Below are 13,252 nucleotides of genomic sequence, written 5' to 3'. Positions count from 1 at the left end.
TACCTCTCTCTAGCACCCTTCCTTCTTCCCATGGACCATTGTCCTTCCTATCAGATTACTACTTCAGCCTTTTGCCACTTCCACCTATCCCTTCCCAGCTTCTCACTTCATTTCCCCCTCCTCACCCACCCACTTACCCCCAGGTGAGGGAAATCGGATTACCATCAGATCAAAGTAGTAATTTGATAGGAGAGGGCAATGGTCCATGGGAGAATGGGAAGGAGGAGGGGTACTAGAGTAAGGTACTGATAGATGAGAAGGGGCAAAAGGGAAATAGAAAGAGAAATGGGGGAGGGGTTTGAGAGTCTGGTCACCTATCACTTGCTTACTTGTTCTCCTTCCCCTCCCCCACCACCTTATTCTGGCTTTTTCCCCCTTCCTTTCCAATCCAGCTTATTAGCCCATAATGTTGACAGTTTATTCCTCTCTATTGATGCTGCCTGAGCTGCTGAGATCTTCCAGCATTCTGTGTGTATTGCTCCTATTCAATCATGTTTATTTTTCGATAAGCTTTGCTGAACCAGGAAATTAGAAACCAGAGAGACAAAGAAATTTCCTGAATGGCTCCATTTTTTAAAAGTATATCTGGCTCACAAATTACCATCCAATTTGGTCTTGAATCTTCCCTTCAATAGATTTTACACGTAAGACTGTGTAATAAACTGAAGAATGTTGTAAGAAGGACCTCTCTCATGATATTCATCTTGGAATTATCATGAAATTATAAAATTTTGCAGCACAATTAAAGGTATTTGAGCTAACTGCACATATTCCAGGTTTCTGAAAATTATCCTTTTAAGTGCTGTTTAACATGAAAGTTTTTGTTCAAGTAAAAGCTATTATAATTTAATTTCCATCATATAGTATGATATATCATCTCTTTGTTAACAAGTTAATTTCATCCTTAATGATCTAATGAACAACTCACCAACTAAAAATATCTTCTGATTCTAAACAACCCTCGCATCTTTGAACATCTCCACCAGATATCCCCAAAATTCTCTTGAACTCAATTTCCATAATATTTCCTTTTTTTGACCACAGCCTCTCAGCAAACTCCTCATGCCTACAATCTTCCAAAGTAAGATGTCCAGGATAAACATAATTTCCTTACAACACATTAACTGGTGATTCGTATTTATTCAGTGTTCCGTATTCCAAACTATTTATAAAAATGTAGGTCAACATATATTGAAAGTTAATAAATTATAATTCAAAGCAATAAGGAGTAATCTGATGAAATAGGAAGGTAAGTTATCCAATAATATAAGACATACCAAAGGTTTTTTTTTAGATATATAAAGAGTAAAAGAAAGGCATGAGTGGATAATGAACTGCTGGGAAATGATCCTAGAGAGGTAGTAATGGAGGACTAAGAAATGGCAGGTGAACTGTAAGTATTTTCTGTTAGTCTTCACTGTGGAAAGCGCCCGCAGTATTCTGGAAATTGGAGTGTCAGGGAGCAGAAGTGCTTGTAGTCGCCATTACTAAGGAGAAGGTGCTAGGGAAACTGAAAGGTCGGAAGGCAGCTAATTTGCCTAACCCAGGATTCAAAAAGATGTAGCTGAAAAGATTGTGATTGCATTAGTAATGATCTTTAAAGAAATTCTAGATTCTGGAATAGTTCCGGAGGACTGGAAAATTGCAAATGTCGCTCCCCTCTTCAAGAAGGAAGGGAAGCAAAAGACAGGAAATTATAGGCCAGTTAGGCTGACTTCAGTGGTTGGGAAGATGTTGGAGCCCATAATTAAGAATGAGGTTTCAGGGTATTTGTAGGATTATGATAAAATAGGCTGAGTTCAGCATTGTTTCCTTAAGGGAAAATCTTGCCTGACAAATATGTTGGTATTCTTTGAAGAAATAACAGGCAAGATAGTCAAAGGAGAGTCAGTAGATATTGTTTACTTGGATTTTCAGAAGACCTTTGACAAGGTGCCTCACACGAGATTACTAATCAAGATAAGAACCCGAGGTATTGCAGAAATGATTCTAACATGAATAGAAGATTGACTGACTGGCAGGAGACTGAGTGGAATAAAGGGGACCTTTTCTGGGCACCTGCCACTGGTGACTGGTTTTCCACATGGGCTGATGTTGGGAATATTTCTTTTCATGTTATTTTCACTAATTTGGTTAACAGAATTGATGACTTTGTGACCAAGTTTGCAGATGATGCAAAGATAGGTGGAGGTGCAGGTAGTGTAGAAGAAACAGGGAATCTGCAGGAGGAGTTGCATAGATTAGGAGAATGGGCAAAATAGTGACAGATGGAATGCTTTGTAGGGAAGTCTATGGCTATGTACTTTGGTAGAAGGAATAAAGACATAGACTATTTTCTAAATGAGGAGAGAATGCAGAATTCAGAGGTGCAGAAGGACTTGGAAGTCCTCGTGCAGAATTCTCTAAAGATTAACTTACAGGTTGTGTCAGTGGTAAGGAAGACAAATGCAATGTTAACATTCATTTTGAGAGGACTAGAATACAAAAGCAAGGGTGTAATTCTGAGGCCTTACATGGCATTGGTCTGACCATACTTGAAGTATGGTGAATAGTTTTAGGCCCCTTATTTAAGAAGGAATCATCCAGAGAAGGTTCACCAGGATATCTCTGGAAATATATGAGGAGCATTTGATAGTCTGCTGATTTTCTGGGTCTACACTGACTGGAATTTAGAAGAATGAGGTTTCAATGAGATTCTCTCTTCCCCCCCCCCCCCTCTTTTTATCAAATATTGAAGGGCTTGGGTAGAGTGGACATGAAGAGGATGTTTCCTGGTAGGGGAGTGTTGGACCAGAGGGCACAGCATGAGAATGCAAGGATGTCCCTTTATTTTATTTTAGCCAGAGGATGGTAAATCTGTGTAATTCGTCACCTTGGACAGCTGTAGAAGCCAAGTCATTGGATATATTTAAAGCGGTGGTTGATGGCTTTTGATTAGAAAGGGCATCAAAAGTTATGGGGAGAAAGCAGGGGAATGGGGTTGAAAGGGATAATTATCAGTCATAATAAAATGGAGCAACATGGTGGGCCAGATGGTCTAATTCTTTTGCTGTCTTATGGTCTTAATAGCATGTCCACTCAACTTCAGTTTTTGTTCCTCTCTACTCGTTGTGATCAGTTGCTGTACATTTTATTTTCTCCCTTGCCATCCCCAAAATATATTCCCTTTGCATTAAATTTGATTTGATAACTACTGCGTATGAAGATTGAGCAGTCTTTCAAGTGATCTGCAACTCATTGTCTGAAAATTTTGAAGTTGCAACATACAGGTAATCTGAATTAGGGCATGTTTTGAGAAGGACAAAAGTCCCAGTGAAGTATGATATACGGTATCTATTCCAGGTGGGAAAAATATTTACTAACCACTTTTCTAGGCTTCCTGTTTTAAACTTCAAGTCCTTGCTACTTTTGAATAAATGCAATTGTTTAATTTTCCTTTGTAGTGCCCTAACAAATGCTATTATAAATTTATGTATAATATTAATTACATTGTTTATTTGAAAACATCTCTTTAAATTACCCAACTGCGTCCATTTTCAAAGAGATTCTATTTCAACAGACCCAGCTAGTTCCCCTCTACCACCATCCTCCTGTATCTGGCAGAACTGATCCTCACCCTTAATAATCTCTCTTTTGGGACTTCCACATACTTCAGGTTCTAGGTGTAGTCACGGGTACCTGCATGGGTCCCAGCAATGACTTCCTTTTTGTTGCCTACGTAGAACAGTCCATGTTCCAAGCTTTCCCTAGTAATACTCACCAACTCTTCCTGTACTACATTGACACCTGCATTGGTGCTGCTTCATACACCCATGTTGAGCTCATCAATTTCATCAACTTTGCCTCCATCTTCCACCCTACCCTTAGGTTCACTTGGTCCATTTCTGATACCTCTCTCTCCTTTCTTGATCTGTCTCCATCACTCTTACCCTGTCTCTTGTAAAAAGGCCATCCCAGTTCTTTTCGTCTCTTCTGCATCTTGATCCCAGGATGAGGGTTTCCTTTCCAGGTCATCAGAAATGTCCTCCCCCTTCATAGAATGCAGGTTTCCTTTCTCTGCCATTGATGCTGCACTCACACGCATCTCCAATTCCCGGACATCCACACTAACCCATCGTTCCACCTTTAAACAGGGAGAGTTCCTCTTGTTCTCCTATCATTTCATGAGTCTCCACATCTAACACATCATTCTCTCCAACTCCTTCAACATGACCCTACCACCAAATACATCCTTACCTTCCCCCCACCCCCACTCTCTGCCTTCCACAGGAATTGCACAACCGTAATTCCCTTATCCATTCTACCCTCCCTGTTAATCTCCGCCCTGCAAGCAGCAGAGGTGCTTCACCTCCCTCACCTCCATTCAAGGCCCCAAACAGTCCTTCCAGGTGAGGCAACTCTTCATCTGTGAATCTGTTGGGGTTGCCGCTGTATCCAATACTCCTGATGCGGCCTCCTCTATACTGGTGAGATCTGAAGTAGATTGGGGGACAGCTTTGTCGTACACCTCAGTCAGCTCCATCTGCAAAAAGAGGAATTACCTGATGGCATACCATTTCAATTCCTATCCCCATTCCCATTCTGACATGTCAGTCCATAGCCGCCTCATCTGCCATTGAGGTCACTCTTGGGTTGAAGAAACAACACCTCATATTCCATCTTGGTGACCTCCAACCTGATGACATGAACATTGATTTCTCCAACTTCTGGTAATTCCCCTTCCCCTTCCTTCCCTCTTCTATTCCCTACTCTGGCCTCTTGCTACTTCTCTTCTGCCTATCCTCTCCCCCTCATGCCCTTCCTATTTCCCTTCCTCCCATGATCCACACTGCTCTCCTATCAGATTCCTTCTTCTCCAACCCTTTGCTTTTTCATTTTATCATCTCCCATCTTCTTACTTCATCCCCCACCCCTCCCCATCCATCTGGCTTCACCTATCACCTAGCTTGTCCTCCTCTGACCTCCCCCCACCATCTTATTCTGGCTTCTTCCCCTTACTTTCCAGTCCTGATGAAGGATCTCAGCTGGAAACGTTGACTTTTTATTCGTATCCATAGATGCTGCCTGACCTGCTGAGTTCTGCTAGCATTTTACGTGTGCTACTCTGGATTTCCAGCATCCGCAGAAACTCTTCAATTTCCTATTTCAACAACTGATTCACAAGTTAAGTCTGTGAGCTTTCTGAAAGGAACGGAATTTCCCTCAAGAGTAGGGTCTCAAGTGGTTATTAAAGCTTAATGTTAATTCAAATGCAAAGCCATTCAGAAGCATTGAGATGCATGTGATCTGGGGTGAACTGATCTATGTATTAGTGATTTGTATGTGATTTGTAATTGATCTCAATTGTAATTTATTCTTCTCCATTCTGTTAAGCCTTACTAGTTTGCATTGTGTAGCCCCTGGAGACGACGTGTATCTCTGCATTATAAGCAGCCAGACCATTGTGTTCAAACTGTCATTAGGCAGGTTTTTTGTTTGTGGGAAAGTTTTGTGGTAATTTCAATAAATCACTTTTCCATTTTTACTTAGGAAATACTATAATTCTTTCTGTGTGTAAAAGCTATTCAACATTCAAATATTGTAACAGTTACTAATTTTTAAATGGAATTATGGAATAAACATTTGGATCTCATCCCACTAATGTAATAAATTTTATCCTGCTGTTAAGTTATAGCATCGTGAAAAATATAATCGGTAAATTGCCTTCAAATAACCAGGAAAAAAAAACATTGGGCCAATAAATACTGGTATCAGATTGCTTGGGTATTTTCAAAACCATTTATTTTGGTTGATGCTGCAGATTTGTCATTTTAAGTTGAAACATAAGATCCATCATGGTGTAACTTAATTGGGGAAACTTGCAGCACAAGTGTTACTTAATTGGGGAAACTTGTAACACTGAAGTTCTTGAGTATGTTTTCCATGTGTAGTAGATCAGAGATTCTGGTGTATATAATTTGCCGATCTTTATGAAGATTCAAACTATGCTTTTTCCTAGTTAAAAGTAAAAGTTTATTCTTAATATTCTAACCGGGTTATTTTAGATGTGCTTTAAATTATTCTAGCAGTTAAAATATGAAGTGCATATACAACTGAAGAACTTGAAGCTGATTGTCACAAATTGTTATTAATCAAATGCTATAAACTAATCAGTTATTCTATTTTTAAGTGCCATAATGTTGTTGATTTAAATAGACGAAAATATTTTTGCAGTGACTTTAATATTATTGCAGTTGAAATTGTGTTGAATCATCAAATTGATGCTGATAACATTTTATTGCTCTGGCTGATTACATGTACAATCTTTTTTAAACCATCACAATTCTTGGTTCCTCTGAAAAGGAAGTTTTAGCATTTTGTGTGGAGTTTTGTTTGCAAATAATTTGGGCAAATGCACATAATTTAGTTCCCAGGTGAATTCTTCTTCTACTCCAAAATATTGATAGAACCTTCAAGAAGCCAAGGAGAAAAAGATCTGTCCATTGGCCACCCTCATTATACTTAATGCAAACATTCAACATGATGCCAAAACTTGAGTTGTGTTTGACTTTAACCAATGGCAAATCCATCTTCTGATCCACTTAAATATTTGTGAAATGTTTGTATTAATGCATTGACATTTTCCCCATTGTAGTGAACTAGTGTAATGAACAGGCTTCCAAAGGCAGCTCAGAATATCAGTGACTTTAATTTCACTTTTATCTTCAAGTACAAATTTCAGGAATATCATTTTTGTCTTGTGTGTTTCGGGTAGATTATAATGGAAATGATTAACAGCAATGCAACAACTTAACAGCAGTTGACAGCAACATAAAGTTTAAAAAATGTAAATTGGTCAGCTGAAATACAAAAAAAAATCATTTAAAGTCAATATGAAGAATTGACAACACAAAAAAAATTAGTTGCTTTCAAAATTTTTGACGTTATTTCATCCCAAATTTATTTTGGAACCTGTTTTCATTTTTAAAAACACGAACAAGAGAAAATCTGCAGGTGCTGGAAATCCAAGCAACACACACAAAATGCTGCAGGAACTCAGCAGGCTAGGCAGCATCTATGGGGGGAAAAATACAGTCAACGGTCTCAGCCCGAAACATCAACTGTTTTTCCCATAGATGCTGCCTGGCCTGCTGAGTTCCTACAGCATTTTGTGTGTGTTTCATTTTTAAAAAACATGTTTTGGTTCTACAATTTATAATTGCTGTTAACCATTCTGTTTTGACTATACTGTTGATTTGAATTTGGATGTCTTGTATTCCTACATTTATTGGAAGTGAAAGTGTTTTTTTTCATTGTATTTAATAGTCTTTTGTTCACAGCTTATTAGGTTTAAATGTTTTAAGAATGGATTTAATATACTCAAGTTTTAACAGACAAAATGAAGAGCTAACCATTGTGACAGTTCTCCCCTTGAACTCATTTGAGAAATAGATAATCAAGCCTTCCAGTAATTAATCTCTGTGCAATCTTGATTCCTGTGTTGAATTGTTAATGTAAAAAATCATTTGTGAACTGCATTCACTGTAAATGTTAAAACAACAAATTAAGATATTTTGCTCATCTTTAACCTGTCTGTGGGTTTCAGGTAGTTCTGGCCAGTCAGCATCCATGGCCGTTGCTGGCACCAACCAACTTGCCATTACCAAGACAACATCCGTTCTGCAAGATGGAGTTATAGTTACAACAGCAGCTGGAAATGCATTACATAGTCAGATCCCCATGGGCAGCACACTTCCCGTCATTGGTCAGAACCAGGCTTTTCAGTTTGGACATGCTGTCCCTACAAGCAGCAATCATACCCATCCTGTGAACCCAAATCTCCTTGGCTCTCTGTCCATTCCTCTAACAATGAACCAGCAACAGCTCCTGAACCAGAATATGTTGAACATGTTACCTACATCAGGAGATGGCAAGGGAGAAGTCTCTGTTAATCCTTTGGGAATTCTGAACCCAAATTTAAATGCAGCTTTGACTTTGCTTCCTGGTGATTTGGCTGGACAGACTTTGCAACCTGTTCAACTTTTGGCAACATTGTTTCAAAACCAGACACAGACTACAATGCTACCCCTTACATCTTTTAACTTGACTCTCCCAGATTTATTACAGCAACAAAGCCACCCTTCACCTTCAGTGACACAGATCCAACCCCTGCCAGATCATTTACATAGCAATCAATTAGTTAGTAACAGACCAGAAACCCTTTTGACAAACCCTCTGGGGAACCCTTTACCAAGCCTTTCAAGCAATGACACTACTACAAACCCTCTCCTCCTCCCAGCTGTCACAGCAGCCCCGGGACTAATGGCCCTGAATCCCCATCTGCTGAGAAGTGTTCTGCACTCTCCTTTGGACCATGGTACTAATCATTCTGAGGTTTCCATAGCAACCTCATCCCAAGCAACCACTACCACTACCACATCATCAGTAGCAGCACTTGCTGTCTCAACTCTTGGTGGGACAGCAGTCATGTCAATGGCAGAATCGTTGCTCCCTATTTCAGCTGCTGGGCATGCAACAGGACCTACAAAATTGAACAACTCCTTGCTACCACACCTCCCTTTGCTAGGAGCCAACCTTCTTGGTAAGTTTTGAATTGGCGAGTGATTAATACATTGTTTAATTGTGTTAATTCAAAAAACATTTCTGCAATGTAAATTTTGCTCCCTGCTTAAAGTGTTCCTTGAAAAATTTTGAGAGTATTGGAAGAAATGTATTGCTCAGAAAAATTCCTCTTCACCTACATTTTGAATTGTAGTTATTGAGATACTCCATTTTTTAACATTTCAACTTCACAGAAAAGCAGTTGGTACATGTATAATAGACTGCAATGTAAATTTTTCTCCCTATTTACATAAGGAAGTCCGTGGACGATGGATTAATATTTTGATCAGGAAATTTCCCCTTCTGATATCTGGGATACTGAGAAATGAATGGAAAGTGTAATTGTTTTGGGAAGCTCCATTTACTTATTTTCCAGGTACTTCTACTGCTATCTCCAAATTTTGTATGCAGAGTTCCTGGCAAATTTATTTTGGGGTGAAATTAATATTGAATCACATGTAAAGATGAGATTTTTTTCTGTAAAACTGAATCACCTGGATTGACCCATGAAGGCAGTGTGCAACATATTTAGTGACATGAAATATAAAATAACAAGCTTTTGGTTCAGGATATGAAGTGACACTGTTTACACTGAATGAATTTTGGAAGCTGGCATTATTTAGTCTGTTTAGTTTCAATAGGTATTTTGCACTGAGAACTATTGATTTGAGAGCAGGAAATTGTGGCAAGTGAAATAGGGTATCTAGGATCTGAGTGACCACGAACAGTAGTTGGATATCCTCAGCCAGTCAGAATAACGGGTTCCAAAATAGCTAGCACAAGGCATGACAACAAAAATTTAAATGATTTCAATGTGATATTAATAAAGACTGAAATAAGCGTGAAAAGAAGCAGGGGTTAATACTAAATATCATATTTTAACCTCACGAAATGCTACACCACATTTGTGACATTTGGTGTAAATTGGGAGGATGTAACAATAAGATCATTAAGATAATTTAATTGACTATTCTGGATTTCATTATATATGTTTGAACCTTGCTGCTTTTCCGACTAGGTGTAGATGTGACAAATGTAGACTATATCTTGTATTACTCAATACACGTCAGAAGTGAGCTGAACTAATTGTTGCCATTTTCACACACACTGTATGGTATCTCAGTGAGAAACACTGGATCTCCATGTTTACTTCACATAGTTTTTCACCCAATTAGCTGTAGCATTTGCACATGCTCAATGATGAACCTCACTGTTACTTGGACACAAAATTATGGGCCAAGGTAAAGAACAGAGGGCATTTTCAAGAAATTTATTTCTGGTCTAATATGCATCTGCTTTTCAATGAATTACCATGAATGATAAATAGAATTTTTGACTTGTTTAGTTGTCAGCTAACATTTTTCCTTGAAATATAGTTAACAAAAGCCTTTCTAACATCTGCCCATGTGTCTGTACTTAACAAAACTGAAATGTAATTGAGTTTTTGAAATGATATGCAAGTGGCAACACTCTCAAATTTAAAAGCACACTGTCTTTCAAATGTGCTAAATAATGTAGCTTTCATTTTATGATCCAAAACATTTTGATGATCTTAATGCACTATCCAAACAATTTAAAGTCAGAATTATTATACAAGTAAAAGGGATTTGTAGTACTGCTTTGGCTGCATGCAGTACTATACCAAAGTATTAGGCACATGTAAATAAAATTATGGTAAACCGAAGATGCTTTCAAAGATGATCAAAGTTAAGTTCCTAAATATTAAAAACTTTTACTCTAAAGAGCAGTGAATGGTTAAAATAAAACTAAATCAAAGCAATGTATGGTTTGACCACCCTTTGCCTTTAAAAATGCATCATTTCTCTTAGAAACACTGTCATGCAGGTATATAAGAAAATCAGCTAGTAGGTTGCTCCAAGCATCTTACAGAACTTGGCACAGTTCTGCAGATTTTGGCTGTCTCGCTTGCTTCTGTCTCTCCAGGTAATCCCAGACAGCCTCAATGATATTGAGATCAGGGCTCTGTGGAGACCATACCATCTGAAACCCATATTTAAAAAATATGGGATGCCTAAGACTTTTACACAGTACTGTAGATGTTAGTAATGTATTGTAAGTGATTATTAGAGGAGTATAATTGGATATCTACTTGTTCTCAAACATATATTTTAGATTTTTTTTCAAAAACCACTTCCACTTGCAGCATTTATTGACTATAGGACCTTGATTAATGAAAATGTATTAAATTTTCATCCACAGTCATATTGCCTCAGGTTTTGCTTTCCTGGCAAAATGCACTGATGTCTTCTCATTGATGACTGTTTTAAAATTATGTGGTGATATGTTCTGTTTTGCTTCCAACCTATTTTTTTAATCATGTGTACTGCCACTACCATGGCTAGCAAAGAGCTGTAAATATTATTTGTTCTGCAGCAGGAAAAATAATTGACAACAAATCCAAAAAGTTAACCAACCATGGAAGTAAACTGAGGTTTTTTTTCTGCTGCAGCTTTGCTTTTTAAACATGGAAACTTGTTCCTCAATCAATTAAAACTTGCTGAATTGGTGGTGTAATGTATTGAATTTAGCAATGAAAAATTATTACTTTCTACAGTACAATATACATCAATGAGTATACTTTAAATCTGTTTGTGGATTAATATAGCAAACTCTTTGCTCCAGTTTCCTCTACAGTCCAAAGATCTTAATAGGTTAATTGTTCATTGTAAATTTTCCTGTGATTAGGTTAGAGTTAATTGGGTTTGTCGGGGTTTGCTGAGGTGGCGTGGCTTGAAGGGCTGAAAAGGCCTAATCCGTGATGTATTGCTAAAATAAAATAAAATAAAACAACTTTCCCCAGTCTAGCACAGTGATTTCCTATTTCTTAGTTAAGTTGCAAACATTGTTGGTTTTAATATATGCGTATTACTTTTATGAATATTGCTCTCAGCAAAAGAACTATTCCAAATTGTTTCTAGCATAACTTTTATCCATATCTTTTGAATCTTCTATAATTCACTATGTCGGAGAAGGCAAACAAAGAACTGCATTTTGTTTTGTTTTTGCAGAGCGATTTGAAATTATAATGGAGTACAATAAGCAGTTTTGTCTCAATACCTGAGAGAATATATTTGTTTTGGAGGTGCTACAAAGCAGCTTCATCATATTGCTTGCCAGATGTTATCCTGTGAGAAGATTTTGCCTGGGTCAGACCTGTATTCAATTCAGTCATTGAAGTGCATGTGATCTGAGAAGCTGCTTCCTTTGTCTGGAGAATCCACAATTAGGGAACAGAAATATAGAGGAAGGGGTTGGAATATAATTCCTATAATTCTTAACCCAAAGGCTACAGATTCTTAGTGATTGAGAATATTAAGTCAAAGATTGAAAGTTTTGAATGCCAGCGAAATTAAGAATATGAACGTGCCTTCAAAATAGAGCACCTGCAATGATGTCATTAACTGAGGATTCTGCACAGGCCTTGTGGGTTCTTCTTGCTCATATTTTTACTGTGTAAACTTGAGCAGCAGAATTTTCAGTGAACCAGCCCCATTTCCTGCACTGTTCTAACTATTATCCTTTCATTCACTGATTCCAATTTTTAAAAATGTATTATATTCTTTGAATCACTTGATTACTTCCTTGGCTGTGTCATTTTTCACCTTGTGTTACGATTCTGGACCATCTCAACTCTTCAAATCTACCTTTGCCTTCCGTTGTCTGCCGTAGCTTCTGCCTTGCAATAGTCCACACATAGTTGGAATTCTTTCAATAAAATCCCTCTGCTGCTTATCTCCCATTTGTACAACAAAAGGTGCATATCACAAGTGCTAGTTATGTGACCACTGACACTAGGCAGACAATCTCTGAAGAGTGTCGTTCATGGCTGGGGTCACTTGTTTTCTGAAGACATTGTCCAGAAGAAGGCAATGGCAAACAACTTCTGTAGAAAGATTTACCAAGAGCTATCATTGTCTTGGAAAGACCATGATTGCCCACGTCATGCAACATGGCACAAAATGACGATGACATATCTGAAATGGCATAGGGCAATTATTGTATCGTAAAGGATCAATATAAATGCAGGTTATTGTTTTATTGCCAAGTCCATGGCGATATATATGGACATTTTGCACTAGCTTTGCTACAGCATTGTAGGGTTAATGATAGCAAAACTAGAAATGTCTTCAGCCAAAACAATTAATTTACGCTAAACCATTGGTAATAGAGCTGGTGCCAACCAATTGACAAAATGGCTGTAAGTCAATCTTTTAATTAAACATTGTTTATCCATTTGAGTTTACTTCATATATTAAGAAGTCTGAGTGAGGAGTGAAAATCTACAGGCAAACTAAAGTATATTGGCCATTCAATGCCAATTCTTTTAAGTATTTTTATGAGATGTTCAGTTTTGGATTTCAGGTGCATTCAACAGAACAGGTGGCATCTGTGGAAAGAGAAAGTTATCATTTCAAGTTGAAGACCTTTCATTTCCCATGATGTTCTGATGAAATAGTGACTGAAAAGTTAGTTCTGCTTTTCAGTAGACGGAGCCTGACCTGTTGAATATTTACAGCCTTCTCCCTCGAAATGATGCTAGTAGATGTCTTCTATTTTAAATTTGGAAGAAGATGGAGCCTTTGGATGGAACAAGATGGAGTGTGAGGGAGCAATAGTCTTGGAAGGAAAA

The 13,252-nt window shown here is 37.9% G+C and overlaps 1 protein-coding gene across 9 annotated transcripts in view; it reads left to right on the top strand.

The window, feature by feature from the left end:
* Window positions 1–13,252, top strand: part of mbd6 (methyl-CpG binding domain protein 6) — a 234,674-nt gene that overhangs the window by 168,101 nt on the left and 53,321 nt on the right. For all 9 annotated transcript variants that reach the window (XM_063048607.1, XM_063048606.1, XM_063048602.1 and 6 more), the window contains one exon: window positions 7,586–8,581. In XM_063048607.1, the coding sequence (XP_062904677.1) occupies window positions 7,586–8,581 (996 nt within the window). The remainder of the gene's footprint in view (window positions 1–7,585; window positions 8,582–13,252) is intronic.

The sequence above is a fragment of the Mobula hypostoma genome, chromosome 5 (genome assembly GCF_963921235.1).
Source record: "Mobula hypostoma chromosome 5, sMobHyp1.1, whole genome shotgun sequence".
NCBI lineage: Eukaryota > Metazoa > Chordata > Chondrichthyes > Myliobatiformes > Myliobatidae > Mobula > Mobula hypostoma.
Note: the sequence above shows the minus strand (reverse complement) of the source record. Positions and strands in the feature narration are given on the sequence as shown.